Here is a 23,809-nt window from a genome sequence, read left to right as displayed (position 1 = left end):
CGAATGACAGTTACAGATTGATTCCGTGAAATTATCCTCTATCTCTCGCTTCCATGGGATAAACATTTGAACGGAGGAGGCGTTGCACAGTATGTGGGAAGTACTGCCATACAATCCCAACCATATATTAGACATTCCAGAATGTCCGTTTTGTTCACTTTTCAAAATTTTAATCGAGAACTGTGTCAACATATTGTTCAAGCGTAGTCTGAAATGGAAGTCACCAGGTTGAAACGAGTGCTGTAAAGCTCAAGAAAGCTGCTTTCTAATTGGCTGATGTAGACTTCTTGTTTGTCGATTCAGTGGTCGGTCAGAGTTCGCGAAAGGTCGTTCTGGCATGACCCGTAATGGGATGTCCTCAGATCTTTGTTTAGCAGTAGCGAGAACTTAGATCCGTTGTATAATGAGATTGGAGAAAATTGGTAATTTGGAGGAGGCCAAGCATGATGTTGTAATTTTAGGCTCAAAATTGTAAGTATCGGAATTATGTCCACTCATAATGGTTGGGTTCGCTTAATTACAGAGCTTCAGTCGCAAATTTCTATTTGTAAATTAAATATTTACATGCATGAGCAAATTGTTAATGCACCAGTGACATGAAGCATTCTGCTCACTATGCTGACCAGTGAGAGCCTTGCTTTCCATTCACATCGTGTTGAAATATTCATTCCCTGATATGAGGTCTCTGATTGGTTGCATGTTAAAACACACTCATTTGCTGATCGATTTTTTTGGGTGCAAAGAGGGAACAAATTGCATGTACACCGATATAGCTTCAGAACTCAAAACACCACATTGCCTTTCTGAAAAACAGTTAATTAGTGTCACATGTGGGCGTGAAGCTAGATCACATTATCTTCCCAAAGGCAAAGGAGTTACCTGACATTAAAAGTCCAGTTTCCACCCTTGCCAAACTAGGCTGGAATTGAGTTAAGCTTTGTGCAATGTCCAATCAAAATCGCGTACCGAAAATGACATCCGGTTCGTAAACAACATTCACATTTCAGTTGACTGCAGGATTTGCAAATCATGTGTACCGTCAACTGGGCGTTGACAGAAATTTTGCAAATGTTTTCATGTTTTTAATCAAGGGTCTCACTGATTTGATGCACTTCGTGGGGTAAGACCCATTATAATACAATATGGATCCTGATTATCAATCATATTGTCTTGACTGGGTCCTGCCATTTTGTTTGAATCAAATGCAAGCGATATGAGAGATGGAATCTGATTGGTCAGTAGGAGGGACAGAGAAGGAACATAACTCGTAATAGCTACTGGTGGCGCTGCAGTTGAGCTGGGAAATTCCAGCCTAGTTCAGCAAGGGTAAACATTGGACTTTTATAGTCAGTTAACTCCCTTGCCTCAGGAAGATGAGACCAAATGTTCATTTACATCTAGGCCTAACAAAAATGTCGGAGTGAAAACCCATGTCATGATAACTCTTTTTCACATGAAATTACACTTTTTTATCTCACTGACTACCCCAAAGCTTCAATGTCGGGTTGGCATCTGTGTGTCTCCTTCAGATTGCCCTCAGCATTCAGCCATGTTGTGTTTGCAGGTATGACTTCAACAGTAACACCTGGAGCCCTGCTGCTGTGGTAGGCGATGCTCCTCCCCCACGATACGGACACTCTACTGTTCTGTATCAGGACCAGGTAATGCCAGCGTACATGAAAGTGAGTTACCATATTCGACGTAATAAGTGCCCCACTCTAATATGTGCCCACAGCGATATTTGCCAATATATTGGCTAATGAACAATCCCAATTAGCACCCTTCCGACTGATTAATGTACACAATATCCTGTACATTTATTCATGTATAATACGCACTCGTGTGTGATATGCACCCTTAATTACAGGCAATTAAATTCTGGAAAAAATATATCTGTCGTGTATAATACGCACAGACTTTTCTTTTGTATCATTTTAGGCTGTCAGCAGAAACCATAATATTTACGATCTTTCGACTCTTTCACCAGAATTATATTCTAATAAGAGCCCCCTATTTCTAATTTTGAGAGTGCCCTGGGCGCTTATTACGTCAAATACGGTATGTAAAGGATAAAACTCGATTCCTTTGTTGAGAATATAAACATGATGGGGGTAGAGATTCAAGTGGGACAAAGGCAAAAGGCATTCTCGCGACTCCAAGTGTTTACATTCTCAACTAAGCTTGAGGAAGAGTGTTTTATCTTAATCAGGAACCAAAAGAAAAATCTGAAACATTTATCAACAGTTATGATCATTTTGCAGCAGCTTAGACGATAGGGACTTCCTTGTCCCCCATTCTTGATTAAGTTCTAAATCAGTGATGGATTAGTAGGGATAAGATATATAGATAAACAACTTCTTTATTAACTAAAGGTAAGCTATATGGATGAACAACTTCTTTATTACAATTAGGGGCGACGTTTTGGTGTAGGTTCTAACACTGTTATCAAGCAAGTGATGTACAGAGTATGGTTGACTAGTATATATACAGATTTGAGGCAGTGTTTATACAGTTGAGTAGGTTTAAGATGTAGTTACACTGTTTGAGTGGAGAAGCCTGTTATGTATACTGTATAAAAACTGCCTCATATCCTGTATATATACTTGTCAACCATACTGTCAATCAACAGTGTTAGAACCTACACCCAAACGTCGCTCCTAATCGTAATAAAGAAATTGTTCATTCATATATCTTATCCTTATTTAGTGCTCAAACTTCTAAATGCCAATCAAAAAAGTAACTTCTTTAGTAGGAGTGATGTTTTGGGGTAGGTTCTAACATCTCCACCAAGCTATCAACGGTGTCAGAACTTTCACCGAAACTTAGCTCCGAACTGTGATAAAGAAGTTGTTCATCCATACATCTTATCCTTACTTAGTGCTTCAACTTCTAAATGCCTTTCAAAGAAGTGACATTAATGGATGGATTTTTTAACTTCATATGAAGATTCAAACCGGAGGCACAAAAGAATCACAAGAACTATTCACTGAGAATCAATACAGCAAGTTGGAATCAAAATTTTTACACAGAAATGACACAGATGTAGCCACTGTGAGTGGCAGCAGTAATGTCAAGACCGTGACATCATCACATCTGTGGTTACCTGGGAGTTGTGTGATAGGGTTGTCCTCACAGCTAATTGAAACAACTTCTTCTTCAGCAAGACCTCACACAGTTTTTCTTCTATCAACAAGAAGCAGTTATATGCATTTAGGAGTAATGCAGGATAAGAATACAAAAATAAAAAATATGTAGGGATTTTACTGGTTACACAGAAGTATGTCACTGTCGGATTGCGTATACTGATGACACAGTTGTGGTTACAGAAGCTGTTTGTGTATGGAGGTGTGGTGGACGGCATCCCCGTCAGTGAGAACTGGATGTACGACATCACCGCCAAGAGCTGGACCAACCTGACAGCCTCCGAGTACCGTGTGTCAGGCCACACTGCCCATTTGCATGATGGGAAGATACACGTCATCTTCGGATACAGCCCTCTGTATGGCTACCTCAACAAAGTACAGATATATGATATTGGTACGTTTGTTGTATTGTTGTACTTGACAGTTGTAGGAGCGGATAAATATAATATGAGAAATGAGGCCACGCTTTTTAATTTTTATGTTTCACTGATTTATTCCAGCTTTTCCATACATGGTCGCTCAACCTAAAAATGAATAGCTATGTCAATCATTTATTTATTTATTTATTTATTTATTTATTCGGACCTCTGAAGATCCTATCAACCTATGCTTGCGCTAAAAGGGGACTATGCTTGTCGTAAGAGGCGACTAGCGAGATCGGGTGGTCAGGCTGGCTGACTTGGTTGATGCATGTCATCGATCCCAATTGCGTGGATCGATGCTCATGATATCAATCACTGGATTGTCTGGTCCAGTCCAGACTCGATTATTTACAGACCACCATCATATAGCTGGAATATTGCTGAGTGAGGCGTTAAACAACAAACCAAACCAAACCAAAATTTATTCGTTCGTATGAAAACCATTCTGCAGTTTACTAAAAACTGCAGCTCACTTCTTGAATCACTGATCGTGATGTAGACATGGAATTGATATATATTTTTTATTGAGGGTATATATTACTCAAATTAAAAACTCTATTAATGAAAATTAATATTTTATGGTTAATTTATGTATTTCCCCCTGCTTTTCCATTGGGCCCGTGGAACGAAAAATAAAATATGTGTGGCCCAATAGTCAAGCATATGATAGACTGAAATATGAGGTCAAGTTTGCAAAAACTGATTGCATATGATGAGGATTCAAACTGGGACATCATTGTAATTTTACATGCCTTCTGGCCTCACTACCACGAACCAATTACTTTGTTTTCTGTCACTTTGCTGAAAAATATTTCCCAAATTCCAGTCTGCATTTTCATAGTGTGTTAGCATTTAAGATGAGCTGCTGACATTCTGTGAATGCCTGTATTATTACAGGGAGTCTAGAGCCAGTGGTATTTACCCTTTGACGACTCTTTCCCTTCCAGCCAACGACTCCTGGAGCCTGGTGGACACAATCGGTGCTTCTGTTCGAGGTGGATATGGTCACACCAGTGTGTATGACCCCGGAACCAAGAAGATCTATGTGTTTGGGGGCTACAAGTCAGGGAGCCAGTCCAGCTACAACCTCACAGACATGCTGTACTCGTATGATCCAGAATTGAAAAAATGGTATGTCATCAATTTGAAGTTTTAGATTTAATAACCACTTCAGAAACCTCCTGGTCTTCAGCAACCCATGCTTGCCATAAGGGGCGACTAACATGATCGGGTGGTCAGGCTCTCCAACTTCGTTGATGCATGTCATCCTATCACAACTGTGTAGATATATGCTCATGATGTCAATCACTGGAATGTCTGGTCAATTGTTTACAGACCACCGTCATATAGCTGGAATATTGCTGAGTGTGGCGGTAAAAAACAGACATACAAACATTGTCAGCATTTCATGCAAAATCCAAATTGGGAAGGATGTGATTGTACTACATTTATTTGGAGATGTTTTTTTCTGTATTTATTGCATCCATCCATTCCTACCTTCCATCCATCAATCAACCCATCTACCCAACCATTCACTCTATCCTTCCATCCATCCTTTCTTCAATCCATCAATCAACCCATCTACCCAACCATTCACTCTATCCTTCCATCCGTCCTTTCTTCAATCCATCAATCAACCCATCTACCCAACCATTCACTCTATCCTTCCATCCGTCCTTTCTTCAATCCATCAATCAACCCATCTACCCAACCATTCACTCTATCCTTCCATCCATCTACCCAACCATTCACTCTATCCTTCCATCCATCCTTTCTTCAATCCATCAATCAACCCATCTACCCAACCATTCACTCTATCCTTCCATCCGTCCTTTCTTCAATCCATCAATAAACCCATCTACCCAACCATTCACTCTATCCTTCCATCCATCCTTTCTTCAATCCATCAATCAACCCATCTACCCAACCATTCACTCTATCCTTCCATCCATCCTTTCTTCAATCCATCAATCAACCCATCTACCCAACCATTCACTCTATCCTTCCATCCGTCCTTTATTCAATCCATCAATCAACCCATCTACCCAACCATTCACTCTATCCTTCCATCCATCCTTTCTTCAATCCATCGATCAACCCATCTACCCCACCATTCACTCTATCCTTCCATCCATCCTTTCTTCAATCCATCGATCAACCAATCTACCCAACCATTCACTCCATCCATCCTTTCTTCAATCCATCAATCAACCCATCTACCCAACCATTCACTCTATCCTTCAATCCATCCTTTCTTCAATCCATCGATCAACCCATCTACCCAACCATTCACTCTATCCTTCTATCCATCATGTCGGTGTTGTATGACGATTACAATGATGTACAGATCGGTCTCCATGCACTGGTGTTGTATGACGGTTACAATGATGTACAGATCTGTCTCCACACACTTGTGCTGTGTGACGGTGACAATGATGTACAGATCGGTCTCCATACACTGATGTTGTATGACGGTTACAATGGCGTACAGATCGGTCTCCATACACTGATGTTGTATGACGGTTACAATGACGTACAGATCGCTCTCCATACACTTGTGTTGTTTGACGGTGACAATGACGTACAGATCAGTCTCCATACACTTGTGTTGTTTGACGGTTACAATGACGTACAGATCAGTCTTCACACTCTGGTGTTGTATGACGGTTACAATGACGTACAGATCAGTCTCCATACACTGGTGTTGTATGACGGTTACAATGACGTACAGATCAGTCTTCACACTCTGGTGTTGTATGACGGTTACAATGACGTACAGATCAGTCTTCACACACTTTGTTGTATGACGGTTACAATGACGTACAGATCAGTCTTCACACACTTGTGTTGTATGACGGTTACAATGACGTACAGATCAGTCTTCACACACTTGTTTTTTATGACGGTTACAATGATGTACAGATCAGTCTTCACACACTGGTGTTGTTTGACGGTTACAATGATGTACAGATCGGTCTCCATACACTTGTGCTGTGTGACGGTGACAATGATGTACAGATCGGTCTCCACACACTTGTGCTGTGTTACGGTGACAATGATGTACAGATCGGTCTCCATACACTGATGTTGTATGACGGTTACAATGGCGTACAGATCGGTCTCCACACACTTGTGTTGTTTGACGGTGACAATGACGTACAGATCAGTCTCCACACACTTGTGTTGTATGACGGTTACAATGACATACAGATCGCTCTCCATACACTGGTGTTGTATGACGGTTACAATGACGTACAGATCGCTCTCCATACACTGGTGTTGTATGACGATTACAATGACGTACAGATCGCTCTCCACACACTTGTGTTGTTTGACGGTTACAATGACATACAGATCGGTCTCCACACACTTGTGCTGTGTGACGGTGACAATGGCGTACAGATCGGTCTCCACACACTGGTGTTGTATGACGGTTACAATGATGTACAGATCGCTCTCCATACACTGGTGTTGTATGACGATTACAATGACGTACAGATCGGTCTCCACACACTTGTGTTGTTTGACGGTTACAATGACGTACAGATCGGTCTCCACACACTTGTGTTGTTTGACAGTTACAATGACATACAGATCGGTCTCCACACACTTGTGTTGTTTGACAGTTACAATGACGTACAGATCGGTCTCCACACACTTGTGTTGTTTGACAGTTACAATGACATACAGATCGGTCTCCACACACTGGTGTTGTTTGACGGTTACAATGACGTACAGATCGGTCTCCACACACTGGTGTTGTTTGACGGTTACAATGACGTACAGATCGGTCTCCACACACTTGTGCTGTGTGACGGTGACAATGGCGTACAGATCGGTCTCCACACACTGGTGTTGTATGACGGTGACAATGATGTACAGATCGGTCTCCACACCCTGGTGTTGTATGACGGTGACAATGATGTACAGATCGGTCTCCATACACTGATGTTGTATGACGGTTACAATGACATACAGATCTGTCTCCACACACTGGTGTTGTGTGACGGTTACAATGGCGTACAGATCGGTCTCCACACACGGGTGTTTGACGGTTACAATGGCATACAGATCTGTCTCCACACACTGATGTTGTTTGACGGTGACAATGACATACAGATCTGTCTCCATACACTGACGTTGTGTTCCAGGATGATCCTGAAGAACAGTGGGTCACCGCGCTATCTACATTCGGCTGTCATCATGAATGGGCTGATGTTGGTATTTGGGGGCAACACCCACAACGACACGTCTGTCAGCTACGGCGCCAAGTGCTACTCCTCTGACTTCATGGCCTATGACATCAGTAAGTATCATCCCTCTGTGGAGTCAGAAGATGTAGGCATGATAAGGCTCACTAAAAACACTGATTCAAGAAGTTGCTCTCTTATTTCTGCCTTGACAAGTTGCGATGTTGTAGGAATAAGTTGGGAATTTTTCTCACCAGATCAATTAAAATAGATTTCAGTTTAAACCATACACCACTCCTTCAATGGATCATGATGTTCTACTTCTCAATACAAGTTTCGATCACAATTCCACACAAAGGGAAAAATATCGATTCTTACTTCATATGTTTGCTTTAATAACTGTCACACTAAACACTAATTACGAGTGAAAATTAGTAGTAAACGTAAATATGTTCATCCATTCTGCCATATTTGACACTGCCAACTGTAAATCGTGAGTGTGCAAGGTATTTGGCCATCCTGTCTATGAAAAAGGTTGCTTACATACCACAGAGAAGAACACATACAAGTATCTTGATATGTATCGGATTTTGAACAAGGTATCGTTATACATTTCGGATCGCACAGCTGGTGTATCGTCTAAGCCTTATTGATTGGTGTTTTGTAGCTGATTTCTGTGAAGTGCTTGACTTCCGTAATGTGGCCTTGTGTTACAGTATGTTGTGTTACATTGTGTTCCAGCGTGCAACACATGGCACCACTTGCCTGAGCCGAGGCTAAAGGATGAGATCAGTAGATATGGTCAGAGTATGGTGGTCAAGAATGGGTGAGTCTCGCTTCCCACTCTACAGGTTTACAACCTCTCTTAGCATAAGATTGCCGAGAATCAAATCAAATATTCTCCAGAGAAATGTTGTTCCCAACTCAGTCCTCCCGTCATCTTATGGAGATTCGACTGCCTCCGTGGTCTAGTGGTAGAGCGTCCGCCCAGAGAGCGGAAGGTCCGGGTTTGATCTCCGACCGCATCATACCAAAAGACGTTAAAAGATGGTACTTGTTGTTACCCTGTCTGGCGCTCGGCATTAAGGGGCTAAAACAAGGACTGGTCAGCTCGGAGTCAGTATACTGTGTCTGAGTGGGGTATTCATGTTAAACTGCGGCATGGTATCGCAGTGAGCTAGCACTATAAATCGGCATCAGTCCGGACTAGTACAAGCAGCCACACAAACACACACACGTACATGCACGTCGCTATATAAGTGCAATAATCTTGGATGCGACGTTAAACCCCATTTCACCTCACCTTGATTATTTACAAGCTGCCCTGACGTAGCTGGAATTCTGCTGACTGCAGTATTAAACAAAAAGAATACAACACATATTCCATCATTAATATCAGTACTGTTACCATGGTTACCAGGGTAACCATCTTTAAGTAAATGGAAATATACATAATTATTACAGAATCAAATTTGAATATATTTTATTCAATTATTCAATGTTTATTTATTCATAGACATGATAAAAGGGATGTACAGCTTGTGAACACGATGTGACTTTGTTTCAGTTCCGTATACATGTTCGGGGGCTTCAGCGGTGTGATGAGGAACGACCTCATCAAGTTCGAACCAGGTACAAACTTTCTGTGTGGAACCTTCAGGGGTGTATCTTGATGTATTGTCCATGGAGACTCATTCGTGTTAACTGTTTGTGTACACTTAGAAAAATCATATAATCCACAGTCAGACTGACATCACCATTTTGGGAAAAGTTACATGCTTGTGAACAATGATAAATAAGTGTTACTTTTAATTTGTCAGAAAATGTGCCATGTTCCTACATGTTCAGTTACATAGTTATTAGGACCTGTCAAGATCCGGGGTAGAATAGGTAAATGTAAATGGTTATTAATGAATACGAAAACCAATAACAGTTCTGGACGAGATGCATCGATCAACAATTGCAATAGATTACCAACTGTGTGCCGAATCAGGATTTGAGATATGTTTCTGATAATTTTTTTATTATAATGATTCCCGTGGTGATTCTGAGTTAGAATAGGTCCACAGCAACCTATGCTGGTCAAAAGAGGTGAACCAATGGATCGGGATGTCCTGCTCCGTGACTTGATTGATTGGGTCATCATGCCTCAGTTATATGGATCATTGTTCACAACATCAATCACTGGATTGTACAAATGGATCGGCATGTCAGGCTCGGTGATGGTTCATAGTGTGTCACCCTGCCTCCATTGCGTGGATGGCGTTCGGGTAGCATAGTGGCTCTTCTCGCTGAAGACCCGGGTTCAATTCCTGACATGGGTACAATATGTGAAGCCCATTTCTGGTGTCCCCTGCCGTGATATTGCTGGAATATTGCTAAAAACGGCGTAAAGCCATACTCACTCACTCACTCATAGTGTGTCACCCTGCCTCCATTGCGTGGATGGCGTTCGGGTATCCTAGTGGCTCTTCACGCCGAAGACCCGGGTTCGATTCCTGACATAGGTACATTTCTGGTGTACGCCACCATGACATTGTTGGAATAATGCTAAAAGCGGTGTAAAACCATACTCACTCCATTGTGTGGATTGTTGTTCATAACATCAATTACTAGATTATCTAGTCCAGACTTGATTATTTACTGCTGTCATATAGCTGGAATACTGCTGAGTGTGGTGTTAAACAAAAAAAACAAACAGACAAATATTGTAATGAAATTGATGTGTGTTTACTGTATCTATTTCAGGTGTGTGTGACGCCTTCACTGACAATATCAGCTGTAACAGTGTGATGTCTGGCGTGCGATGTTCGTGGGAGGGCGGGGTCTGCGTACAAAAGAGCCCCACCAGCTGTAATACTTCACAAGGTACATCATGGCGACCAAATTCAGTTACTGAATGGGATACAATGAAATAAACCATTGTTGTTGATGTAATAATGATATGCTGCAAAAAGTGTACAAATGTTGACATGTTGTCATAATTTTTTAAATAACAATAAATAATATGCTGTTATTTCTGATATTTCTTTATTAATCACATGTTTAATGTATTTTTCACAGCTTCTGTGATGATATGTTTTTTTGTTATATCTGATTTTGAGATATTTAAAATTTATTGCTACTATTAATCACCTATTTTTGTATAGTTTCTTGCATTTTAAAACAATTGTAGAATTGTGAGTGAGTGAGACAGTGGCAAGGGATTTTGGTCTCAGATGTAGGAGCATCCTGGTTCACTGAGTTATCCTGGAAATGACTAATACACTGACCCACTGGACAAATACCAGTGAAGCTTACTCCGGGTCAGTGTGAAGTCAGGATGGTCTGACTAGCTAGAGGACAATCTGAAATGTCAATGTTTTTAGCATTCAGATGGCAAGATGCTTGTGGAATTGAGTTTGAAGTAAATAAATGAATTTGTGAAAGGAGATGTTTTTCAGCTGTCTAGAAGATGTCTGTGAGACGTTCATGTACCAGATCCCTTATCGTAGATCAGTGGACTGTGAGGTCTTCATGTAATAGATCTGTGGACTGCACGGTCTACATGTCATAGATCTATGGACTGTGCCATCTTCATGTCATAGATCTGTGGGCTGTGCCGTCTTCATGTCATAGATCTGTGAGGTCTTCATGTCATAGATCTGTGGACTGTGTGGTCTTCATGTCATAGATCTGTGGACTGTGCCGTCTTCATGTCATAGATCTGTGGGCTGTGAGGTCTTCATGTCATAGATCTGTGGACTGTGTGGTCTTCATGTCATAGATCTGTGGACTGTGCCGTCTTCATGTCATAGATCTATGGACTGTGCCTTCTTCATGTCATAGATCTGTGGACTGTGCAGTCTTCATGTCATAGATCTGGGGACTGTGCCTTCTTCATGTCATAGATCTGTGGACTGCGAGGTCTTCATGTCATAGATCTGTGGACTGTGAGGTCTTCATGTCATAGATCTGTGGACTGTGCCTTCTTCATGTCATAGATCTTATGAACTGTGCCGTCTTCATGTCATAGATCTGTGGACTGTGCAGTCTTCATGTCATAGATCTGTGGGCTGTGAGGTCTTCATGTCATAGATCTGTGGACTGTGAGGTCTTCATGTCATAGATCTGTGGACTGTGCCGTCTTCATGTCATAGATCTGTGGACTGTGCAGTCTTCATGTCATAGATCTGTGGGCTGTGAGGTCTTCATGTCATAGATCTGTGGACTGTGAGGTCTTCATGTCATAGATCTGTGGACTGTGCTGTCTTCATGTTATAGATCTGTGGACTGCAAGGTCTCATGTCATAGATATGTGGACTGTGCTGTCTTCATGTTATAGATCTGTGGACTGCAAGGTCTCATGTCATAGATCTGTGGACTGCGAGGTCTTCATGTCATAGATCTATGGACTGTGAGGTCTTCATGTCATTGATCTATGGACTGTGCAGTCTTCATGTCATTGATCTATGGACTGCAAGGTCTTCATATCGTAGATCTGCGGACTGCGAGGTCTTCATGTCATTGATCTGTGGACTGCGCGGTCTTCATGTCATAGATCTGTGGATTGTGCGGTCTTCATGTCATACATATGTGGACTGTGCGGTCTTCATGACATAGATCTGTGGGCTGTGAGGTCTTCATGTCATAGATCTGTGGAAAGTGCAGTCCTCATGTCATAGATCTATGGACTGTGAGGTCTTCATGTCATTGATCTGTGAACTGTGCCGTCTTCATGTCATAGATCTGTGGACTGTGAGGACTTCATGTCATTGATCTGTGGACTGTGAGGTCTTCATGTCATAGATCTGTTGACTGTGCGGTCTTCATGTCATAGATCTGTGGACTGTGCGGTCTTCATGTCATAGATCTGTGGACTGTGCAGTCTTCATGTCATAGATCTATGGACTGTGCGGTCTTCATGTCATAGATCTGTGGACTGTGCGGTCTTCATGTCATAGATCTGTGGACTGCGAGGTCTTCATGTCATAGATCTGTCGACTGTGCCGTCTGCATGTCATAGATCTGTAGACTGTGAGGTCTTCATGTCATTGATCTGTGGACTGTGCGGTCTTCATGTCATAGATCTGTGGACTATGCCTTCTTCATGTCATAGATCTGTGGACTGCGAGGTCTTCATGTCATAGATTTATGTACTTTGCTCTCTTCATGTCATTGATCTATGGACTGTGCGGTCTTCATGTCATAGATCTGTGGACTGTGTGGTCTTCATGTAATAGATCTGTGGACTGTGCCGTCTTCATGTCATAGATCTGTGGACTGTGCGGTCTTCATGTCATAGATCTGTGGACTGTGCGGTCTTCATGTCATAGATCTGTCGACTGTGCGGTCTTCATGTCATAGATCCCTCAGGTGCTAATGTTATGTCAGTGTTTCAGCTGTGACTATGGACTGTGTGGTCTTCATGTCATAGATCTGTGGACTGTGCGGTCTTCATGTCATAGATCTGTGGACTGTGCGGTCTTCATGTCATAGATCTGTGGACTGTGCGGTCTTCATGTCATAGATCTGTGGACTGTGCGGTCTTCATGTCATAGATCCCTCAGGTGCTAATGTTATGTCTGTGTTTCAGCTGTGACTATGGACTTGTGCGGTCTTCATGTCATAGATCCCCCAGGTGCTAATGTTATGTCTGTGTTTCAGCTGTGACTATGGACTGTGCGGTCTTCATGTCATAGATCCCCCAGGTGCTAATGTTATGTCTGTGTTTCAGCTGTGACTATGGACTGTGCGGTCTTCATGTCATAGATCCCCCAGGTGCTAATGTTATCATGTCTCTGTTTCAGCTGTGACTATGGACTGTGCGGTCTTCATGTCATAGATCCCCCAGGTGCTAATGTTATCATGTCTGTGTTTCAGCTGTGACTATGGACTGTGCGGTCTTCATGTCATAGATCCCCCAGGTGCTAATGTTATCATGTCTGTGTTTCAGCTGTGACTATGGACTGTGCCGTCTTCATGTCATAGATCCCTCAGGTGCTAATGTTATGTCTGTGTTTCAGCTGTGACTATGGACTGTGCGGTCTTCATGTCATAGATCCCCCAGGTGCTAATGTTATGTCTGTGTTTCAGCTGTGACTATGGACTGTGCGGTCTTCATGTCATAGATCCCTCAGGTGCTAATGTTATCATGTCTCTGTTTCAGCTGTGACTATGGACTGCGAGATCTTCACGTCATGCCCCAGCTGTCTCGACACGGCCAACAACTGTTCGTGGTGTGATTTCAAGTGTACCAAAGCCTGTGACAAGGTGAGTGCAGCACAGAGTAAAGTCAAAGGAAATTATCACTGCCAACTTCTGAATCTCTCAGTTTTTCGTCTCTCTGCTGTCTTTAATTTTGCAGTATCTCCATTGGTGAAATTTTCAGTTAAACGAACTTGAACTAATTGAAGCCAAAAGCAACCACCATAGAATAAAATAAAGTGTTTTTTACTTACTTTGCCCAATTGCTCTATCTTTCATTGGGTTAAATGATATAACTACAAAAACCTAACAACATGAAGTTTTAAGGTGATACTTGATCAAATGCATTGTATGGTGACATTTATTATCTCTGGTCTGGGCAAACATCTTTTATTCTTCAAAAGAAAGTATCTCAGAAAGAAATGATGTCATATAATACTTGACTTAACACATCTTATATTTATGTGACTTGCAAAGTTGAGGATTGTACCAGTATGTATTATGTATTTTGTTCTATTTCATTGGTGTTTGCCTTTCTTTTAGACCAATCAGACTTGCAGCAATTCCAAGAACTACGACTGTGAACGTCTCAGCACATGTAATGCATGCATAGAAAACACGGCATGTAGGTGGGACAATCAGGCTTGTCATGTGAAGACCGCTCAACAGCTTGCAGGTTTGTAGTTCACACACAATCTCACTATAACAGAATGTGCTTCTTTCCACAACGTGATACCAGCACTACAGCTGTTTTCAATGTATGATTGTGAACAGGACTAGTAGAGGTGAGATTATTGCACTTATATAGCGGCGACTTGTGTGCGTGTGTGGCTGCTTGTTCTAGTCCGGACTGATGCCGATTTATAGTGCTAGCTCACTGAGATACCATGCCGCAGTTTAACATGAATACCCCACTCAGACACAGTATACTGACTCCGAGCTGACCAGTCCTTGTTTAAGCCCCTTAATGCCGAGCGCCAGACAGGGTAACAAGTACCATCTTTTAACGTCTTTTGGTATGACACGGCCGGGGATCGAACCCCGGACCTTCCGCTCTCTGGGCGGACGCTCTACCATTAGACCACGGAGGCGGTCCGTGAACAGGACTGAGGTTAGTTGCCACGGAAACGAAATTTAGGCATGTTTGTATTGAATATCAGAGTCGCCATGTTTGGGCACCCCTAGCATCAGAATAGATCCTACTCCATGTGGTAGAAATGGATCGTTGCAATAAGATTTGCTATGGGAACAATTTTCCCTAAACATTTCCTGCAGTGATTGGCCACATTTAGTTGTATTTTGTAATGACAAAATATATATGATGATAGGTAGAGTTACTTCCCTTTGTCCTGTTATTTTATGAGAGTTACTCCCCTCGTTCAGAGTGAGCGATATACGCTTATTTGCATGGGAACAGGCATCGGGCTCGCTAGCCAAATTCCCCACATTATAATTTGAGTTAGATTGAAATGTGATGCCAGATGGTTGTCTGTATTTTCATTTATCACTGACAGTTGATTCAAATATTTGACTGGATGGTAAGAAGCAGGTCCTACATTGGTAAAAATGCTTGATAGTATGAGGCGAAATGAGACGGTTTGAGAAAATTCTGCATTTGATAAGCTGATAAACTTTTTAAAAAAACAACGAAAGTCAGGCCACCTTTCTGGATAGGAAGTCCTGATAAGGAAACCTGTGGTGACGACTGTCTCTATCAAGACTTCCTTGCTCAGTTGAATCTGTTTACCAGTTGTCTTCTCTTGGCAAGATAATCTGCGTAATTTAAGAATTCTAGATTGTAATCCTTGAGCACTTGAACAAATTCCCTTTGTTTCCTCTTGCATTTCAATATTTCAAAATTAATTTTCTTGAAAACAAAGAATTTGGTCTGGTCTGAGATAAATTTGAAATATGACCATCGCAGAAACCTCAAGAGCCTGTATGTAAAGCAGAAATGTTGTGTGATAATGATAATGATCATAATAATAACCATAAGTAGTTCCATGTTTGAGAAGTCCCCTGTTCTATTGCTACAAGGCACGACACGGTCATGACACTGTTTGTTTTTTATGTTTATGCAGAAATGAAACTCTGTTGTGCAGGATCATTTAACTCTTATTGAAATTAATGTAAACCAAATATTTGATTTTTTAGCGGGATATGTTTCTGTATTCGAAAATAGCATCCTTCATAATCCCTTTTATTTTTGTCTTCCTACAGAAGAAATTGGCGCCAACATTAACAGTCCCCAGTGCCCCATCCCGTGTTCAGAGCGCAAGGAGTGCAGCAACTGCACCAAGAACAACTGTATGTGGTGCAGCAATATGCAGCAGTGCGTGGAGACCTACTCGTACGTCGCCTCCTTCCCCTATGGCCAGTGCACCGAGTGGACAACCAAGGACAAGTGTCCAGGTCAGTAAACTGTATACCGTCGATAACTCGGCCTTGATGCCAGAAGCTGAATTCGAATCCCCGTTTGTCCTGATTATGTTTGTAGGTTTGTTAACACCACACCCATGCTTGTGGTGAACTTCTAAGCAGCTTAAATAATTCTGAGTGAGTGAGTTGGGTTTAACACTGCTTTTAACAGTATTCCAGTTATATCACGGCGTGTCAGCTTAATGTGGGAGGAAAGCCTGAAGTGATGCAGGTCTCAGACGTTTACCACTCTGGTGAAACCCACGAGCACGGGTATGGTGCTGACAAACCTAGAAACATAATCGGGGCAAACCGGGATTCGAACCCACAATCTTAGGTTTCTGGCGTGCCCAAGGGATGCAACTCTACACAGCGAATGGCAGCGCCTTAGACAACTGGGCCACCCGTGCCCCCTCCAATAATTCTGAGGTTATGTGAGATGAAATGATGTTTAACATTTGCATTGACCACCCAGTCCTTGTTTTATCATTTTAAGGATAACTTCCAGGCAGGGTAACAACCAGTACCCTCTTTTGACATCTTTTGGTATGATGCAGCAAGGGTCCCCGAGCTTCCGCTCTCCAGGCAGATGTTTTATCCACTCACCTCGACAGCAGTCTCGATAATTTTGAGTGACAGAAAAGGATGATCATTCATAAGCTGCTGCAGTTCTCTGTGCAGAGTTGCCTCCCTTAGATGTGCCAGAAACTTGTGATCGTGGATTCGAATTTCGCCTCTCTGTGAATATGTTTCTAGGTTTGTCGGCATCGTGCCTGTGATTGTTGGTTTTCCATTCATTTTGACCAAAATCATATATTGGGTCCAAACTTTCAAGTGTAAGAAAGAAAGAAGGCAAGTTGAACATCTCTGATAATAATCATAGCAAAAGTTCTGATACTTGAAAATTTGTATTTCTGATCTTTCAAGAATCTCTTGGAGATGTTATGAGTGAGTGAGTGAGTGAGTTGGGTTTAACGCCGCTTTTAACAGTATTCCAGTTATATCACGGCGTGTCAGCTTAATGTGGGAGGAAAGCATGAAGTGATGCAGGTCTCAGACGTTTACCACTTCGGTGAAACCCACGAGCACTGGTATGGTGCTGACAAACCTAGAAACATAATCGGGGCGAAGCGGAATTCAAACCCACAATCATAGGTTTCTGGCGTGTCCAGGGGACACAATTCTGCACAGCGAATCGCGGTGCCTTAGACGACTGGGCCACCCGTGCCCCTGGAGATGTTATGACCATGTTTTACAGGAGTATCACTGGTACACAGACGAGGAATTGGTGTTGATACAACTTAATTCCTCCTATCTGTAAATAAAGAATGTGTCATCAGTATTCGTTTATATAACCTTAACCACCTACATACCTATACATTGCTAATCGACCTGTGAAGATCTGTGGTAGAATAGGTCTTCAGTAATCCATACGTACCGTACAAGGTGACTATGCTTGTCTTAAGAAGCGACTAACAGGATTGGGTGGTCAGGCTTGCCGATTTGGTTGCTGCATGTCATAGTACACCAATTGCGTAGATCGATGCTCATGATATCAATCACCGGATTGTCTGGCCCAGACTCGATTATTTACAGGCCGCAGTCATATAGCTGGAATATTGCTTAGTGCAGTGTTAAACAACAAGCGAAAAAACAAACAATCATTGCTGATGAAAGATGTCACCCGTGGGGTTAGAACAGGTCCCCAGGATCTTATGTTGAACATCAGAGGTCACATAGTTGATCTTATGGTCCGGTGACTTGGTTCATGGAACATCATCAAGCTCATGCAGCAAGGAGAGTTGCTCTCAATATCAATCACTGGATTGTCAGGTCCACATTATATTATGACAGGCCTCCATCATATAGGGGGGTGTTAAAGCGTTCGCTCATCACGCTGAAGACCTGGGTTCGATTCCCGACATTGGTACAATGCAATGTGTGAAGCCCATTTCTGGTTTCCCCGCCGTTATATTGCTGGAATATTTCCAAAAACGGCGTAAAGACAAAACTCACTCACTCACTCACTCCATCATACGGGGGGAAAATTGCTGAGTGGTAATAACAAATCACTGGTTATACAAATAACAAATGAAATGAAGTTTTTAGTGATGTCTTTCTGACACTTCTTCTGTCTGCAGCCACCACATGTAAAGGTCTCAACTCGTGTGAGGAATGCCAGGCCCACCCCATGTGCGGCTGGTGCAACGACCCCAGCAACACCGGGCGTGGCAGGTGTATGGAGGGCGGACGCCAGGGACCCGTCACCAATGCCACTGACCACACTATAGATCTCGGCCAGTGCCCCAGGGAGCAGTGGTTCTTCACTGACTGTCCAAGTAAGTATGTTTGACTGTCCCTTTAAGAATGTTTGTTTGAAAAGTGGTGGAGGTGGGGTAGACTAGTGGTTAAAGAGTTTGCTTGTCACACAGAAGACCAGGGCCCGCTTGCATAAAGCGATCTTAGCGCTACGACTTTTGTAAGCCTATGTTAAAGTATGGGAGTTAATATCATCTTATCGCTACGACTTTTGTAAGCCTATGTCAAAGTATGGGAGTTAATATCATCTTAGCGCTACGACTTTTGTAAGCCTATGTTAAAGTATGGGAGTTAATATCATCTTAGCGCTACGACTTTTGTAAGCCTATGTCAAAGTATGGGAGTTAAGATCATCTTAGCGCTACGACTTTTGTAAGCCTATGTTAAAGTATGGGAGTTACGATCATCTCAGCGCTACGACATTTGTAAGCCTATGTTAAAGTATGGGAGTTACGATCATCTTAGCGCTATGCCTATTGTAAGCCTATGTTAAAGTATGGGAGTTAAGATCATCTTAGCGCTAAGACTATTGTAAGCCTATGTTAAAGTATGGGAGTTATGATCATCTTAGCGCTAAGATTGCTTCGTGCAAGTAGGCCCTGGGGTTGATTCCAGACTTGATTATTTACAGGCCTCTGTCATATAGCTGAAATATCATTTAGAATTAACAGTCTTGCTTGACAATGGTATAAGGATCTATATTGAAATGTCAGTACAAAAAAATAGTATATTAAAGAAGTTGTTATCCATCTAAGAAATGTCTATGAAACAGCTGTGTGCAGCATTAAACACATCCAACCAAAAGGACTGTAATACTTGTCCATTTGTAAGATGCTATCCATGCAGGATATCATGCTGAAAACACACAGAGAAAAAGCAAAAATTCAGTCAAAGGTTCCGTAGAAAAGATGGGTCTTGATGGATGTTCTGAAGGCAATGTAGGTTGGAGAGACGCAAAGCTCAAGGGGAAGATTGTTCCAATGTTGGGCTGCTGCATTAGAAAAAGATCGCTTAAGCTTTAGGCACAAGAAGTTGACGTGATTCTGAACCGAGAGATCTGGATGGAGTGTGGTGCGGACAGAAGGCCAAGGAGATGTGATGAAGCTGTTTGAAAGTGGCACTGATGGGTAGTTGATCTGATATATGTGTAGCAGTGAAGTGTATCGAGGATATTTCATGTGGCGAGTGAAATATCATGTCTCTCTCATCATACATTTAGATATGATTATAAACAAAATATCAAAAATATTCTTGGACACTAGGAGACTGCTGTTAGAAGCAAAAGAATACACGCTGGTCCAAGAAAAAAATGGCACTTTGCGATTGACGAGTTAAATGAGAAATTTACAGTTTATAACTAAACATTTTCGAAAGAATAACAAACTGCAAGAAGTGATATTTACTCCATAAATGACCATCTGTCATTATTTTGCCATGTCAATGTGGAACTAGCGTAAAAAGGACGTCAATGTTTTATGTACAGGCTAGACACTTACGATAAAGGGAGACAATTTAAGGGGACAATAGTTCCGTCAAAGTGTTGTGTTCACTGCAATGAAATATCAAGTGTTATGTTCACTGCAATGAAAATATCACTTTTCTTAACTTCGGAAAACTCAGTCTTTCACATGTAAGTGTATAATAAATTTGAATATCTCCTTCTTACAGAATGCCAGTGTAACGGCCACAGTACCTGCCTCAACGAAAGCAGCTCCTGTGATGAGTGCAAGAACCTGACTACAGGTAAGATCATGGGTCTAGTATCATTGTCTCCTTTATGCCACAAGGTCATTGTGCAGTGTTGTGTCCTTGTGTGTGAGAATTGTGTATATTTTGTAAAGAAGGCTGGTTCACATGTTCATATATAGTGTGGGGGCACGGGTGGCCCAGTCGTCTTAGGCGACGCGATTTGCTGTGCAGAGTTGCGTCCCTTGGGCATGCCAGAAACCTATGATTGTGGGTTGGAATCCCGGTTCGCCCCGATTATGTTTCTAGGTTTGTCAGCACCATACCAGTGCTCATGGCTTTCACCGAAGTGGTAAACGTCTGAGACCTGCATCACTTCAGGCTTTCCTCCCACATTAAGCTGACACACCGCGACTGTAATACTGTTAAACCCAACTCACTCGCTCACTCATATATAGTGTACTGCAGTGGGGAAGGCCTGTGGCCATATGGGTGAGTTGGATTTCAGAAGCCACATCCTTCCTTCTGGTCCTGGTGAAAGTCAAGGTGGCTGTAGCCTCTGACTTTAAGCTGCCATGATGGCACTGCTGTCGTGTTCAAAATGGCATTAAACACAACTCACTCGCTAAACCCTGTTGATATGTGAAGTTCTCCTATCTATTTTTAGCAAACCATTTTATTTGAAAAAACAAGTGATAATATGCTTATCAGCAAAACATTGACTCAATCATGCAGAAGGTAGGGTAGCGTAGTGGTAAAGGTTTTAGCTAGTCACGTTCAAACCCCAGGTTTCGATCTCCGGTCGTGATAAAACCTAACACTCACGACCTCACTAACAACAATGACACAAGATGAAGCAGCACCCAATTATCCCTCAATGAACTCAAGGACCACAAAATTGAATTGTGAAATCATATTTTTATGCTACTGGTTTCATGCTGAAAAGAGAGAAGCCCCCAACGTCGATCCCAAAGCTCACCCCAACAACCACTCCAATGTCCAACCCCAAACATTAATCCCATCTCCCATCCCAACGTCCACCAGACACCCACTTCAACATCCACCCCAACAACCACCCCAACAACCACCCAAATACCCACCCCAAAGCCCATCCCAAAGCCCATCCCAATATCCCAAGAACCACCACTATGCCCACCCCACTGTCACTCACCATGGACCGAGAAGCAGGTGTTCGCATGTGTTCATCTGAAGACCATACATGCAGGCTACTGACTCACTGACTCACTGACTTCATGTTTCAGGCTCACACTGTGAAAAATGTCAGGATGGCTTCTTTGGGAACCCCAAGAATGGTGGCGAGTGTAAACGTAAGTATGTGTGGAAGATTTAACAGTGGCCAAATATCATTAACTTTGTTTTTGATTACCATTATTTAAATCTTGGACAAATGCAAGAAACTCTGTTAATGCACCAGGCGGAGTTCCTGCTGGGAATCTTGGTACATGTACAAAGGGATGTAACCCAGTACCCAGGATGCATTAGTGACACCTACAAACTACGGGGAATGTTGTGTCTTGGTTATTCCATATCAGACCTCCAGAAAACCTTTTGAGCAATTGAGTTTTTATGAGGTTTCTATTTTATTTGGGTTATTACATTTTTCATTGGGTGACCAATATTTTTTCACTCATCTATTCATCACTGTTAAGTTTTTCCCAAAGTTAGTAAACATTTTAAGATTTACAAAAAAATGAAATAATGTTTTAGATGTATGGAACGGTTCTAAATGTATAGGAGCGGCTCAGAAAGTAAATTAGCTGGTAATTGTGTTTCCGAATTAGCTCCTTTGTACGCATGCTGAAAAAGCTTCGTTTGGAATTATGCATTCTGTTTTTATACATTTGAGTTTTTTGCATGCCTTTCTGTACGCAAGTTAATGGAAAGTAATTGGCTTTTGAATATTTTGAGGGGGTATTTTACGCAAATACGCTGCTTATCTGTAGCTCTCACATATGTTAACCACAGTCTTTTTTCTGAGAAAAATGTTGGTTCCCCGATCACAACGGATGACATCAGCTTAGTATCAGTATTGTCAGCCTCTCACACATCATGGACAAGAAATGATGTCATCTTTAATTATTTGCGACGATTCCTTGATATGATAACGCAACAAAGGAACAATTGGTGTGAACTAGCCAATCAGCTTGAAGCAAAAAGATATAATGCTGACTGAGAATTACGGAATATAATTGCACCTATGGGTATTATTTTGAAAATATTTTGATGAGGATGACTTCTGGGAATGGAAGCATCAGGTTTCACTGTAGATTACTATCAGGGTAACGCTATTTTTCAGGGTATTATCATTTGCAGAAGTCTGAGGTCTCCCATTAACTGCCCGACGAAGGAGAGCAGTTGAAAAGACCGAGGGCTTCTGCAAATGATAATGCCCTGAAAAATAGCATTATCGTTATTATAGATAAAATGGATTGAATTTGTTATCAAATAAAAATAAACAACAATATCGGTTTTGAAACGTTTACTGCAATAAACACTAATTTCAGTGACCCACTTTTACAAATATGGAAACGTCATAGAACAAACCAGATGACGTCTCTTGTGAACGTGACCTCACCTTTCCCTATCTCTATGACGTCACCAAACAATGGCCGTAAGAATGGCCTGTCGTCAAGCAATATGAAGGCATTATCAAGTTACAGTGGCCCGCTCATTTTTGATAACATGCGGGCGGTTTAATGATAATTCTATCCATTTTAGCTATAATGATGCTAACAGTGCATTACTGACCGCAATACACAACATAGTATTTCCTCACTACATACATGCTATTCATCTCTCCCTGCAGCGTGTGAGTGCAATGGTCAGGCGGACAGCTGCTCCCCTGACACCGGTGCCTGCTACTGTCGGACGAAGGGTGTGACCGGGGAGAAGTGCGACAGGTGGGTGACCGGTCTGAGCCATCATCTACACTGTCTGCTTGTTCAGTCAGGAAACAGTAGTCCATTTGTGGATGTGGCCATTTATTTTTACTTATTTTTTTACAATTTTTTATATTTTTGTTTTGGCAAAAAGAATTGTTTGGTTAACCAATCAAATGCCATGGAATCCACGTGCAATCTTTTTACATGTATATGACATTCAATACGTCTTGACCTAGATGGGACTTGGTACCAGACAGTGGAACATTGTCTCCCCTTAGTCTGTCAGATTTATGAGAATTGTCATAATGTTATTTGCTTGGAAAGTGAAATTAATGTATGTTTTGCTCAACATTATTTTTCATTGTCCATGTTTATGGAAACAAGTTAGTCATCTGGCAGATGAAGTGTACTTGTAACACACCCATGCAGATCTGGGGTAGAACAGGTCTTCAGCAACCCATTCTTGCCATAAAAAGCGTCTTTGCTTGTCATAAGAGGCGACTAACAGGATCGGGTGGTCATACTCGCTGACTTGGTTGATG

At 41.9% G+C, this 23,809-nt stretch overlaps 1 protein-coding gene across 1 annotated transcript in view; it reads left to right on the top strand.

Moving 5' to 3' along the window:
* Nucleotides 1-23,809, top strand: part of LOC139452089 (attractin-like protein 1) — a 51,342-nt gene that overhangs the window by 18,581 nt on the left and 8,952 nt on the right. Inside the window, exons 6-19 of the mRNA XM_071233402.1 lie at nucleotides 1,565-1,661; nucleotides 3,327-3,537; nucleotides 4,513-4,696; nucleotides 7,717-7,871; nucleotides 8,497-8,581; nucleotides 9,323-9,387; nucleotides 10,504-10,623; nucleotides 13,904-14,007; nucleotides 14,485-14,617; nucleotides 16,162-16,353; nucleotides 18,501-18,698; nucleotides 20,347-20,421; nucleotides 21,627-21,692; nucleotides 23,192-23,285. Coding sequence (XP_071089503.1) covers nucleotides 1,565-1,661; nucleotides 3,327-3,537; nucleotides 4,513-4,696; nucleotides 7,717-7,871; nucleotides 8,497-8,581; nucleotides 9,323-9,387; nucleotides 10,504-10,623; nucleotides 13,904-14,007; nucleotides 14,485-14,617; nucleotides 16,162-16,353; nucleotides 18,501-18,698; nucleotides 20,347-20,421; nucleotides 21,627-21,692; nucleotides 23,192-23,285 — 1,779 coding nt within the window. The remainder of the gene's footprint in view (nucleotides 1-1,564; nucleotides 1,662-3,326; nucleotides 3,538-4,512; nucleotides 4,697-7,716; nucleotides 7,872-8,496; nucleotides 8,582-9,322; nucleotides 9,388-10,503; nucleotides 10,624-13,903; nucleotides 14,008-14,484; nucleotides 14,618-16,161; nucleotides 16,354-18,500; nucleotides 18,699-20,346; nucleotides 20,422-21,626; nucleotides 21,693-23,191; nucleotides 23,286-23,809) is intronic.

Source organism: Haliotis cracherodii, unplaced genomic scaffold (genome assembly GCF_022045235.1).
Source record: "Haliotis cracherodii isolate W230 unplaced genomic scaffold, xgHalCrac1.p SCAF_9, whole genome shotgun sequence".
Taxonomy (NCBI): Eukaryota; Metazoa; Mollusca; class Gastropoda; order Lepetellida; family Haliotidae; genus Haliotis; species Haliotis cracherodii.
The sequence above is the reverse complement of the archived record's forward strand: the minus strand, read 5'-3'. Positions and strand labels throughout refer to the sequence as shown.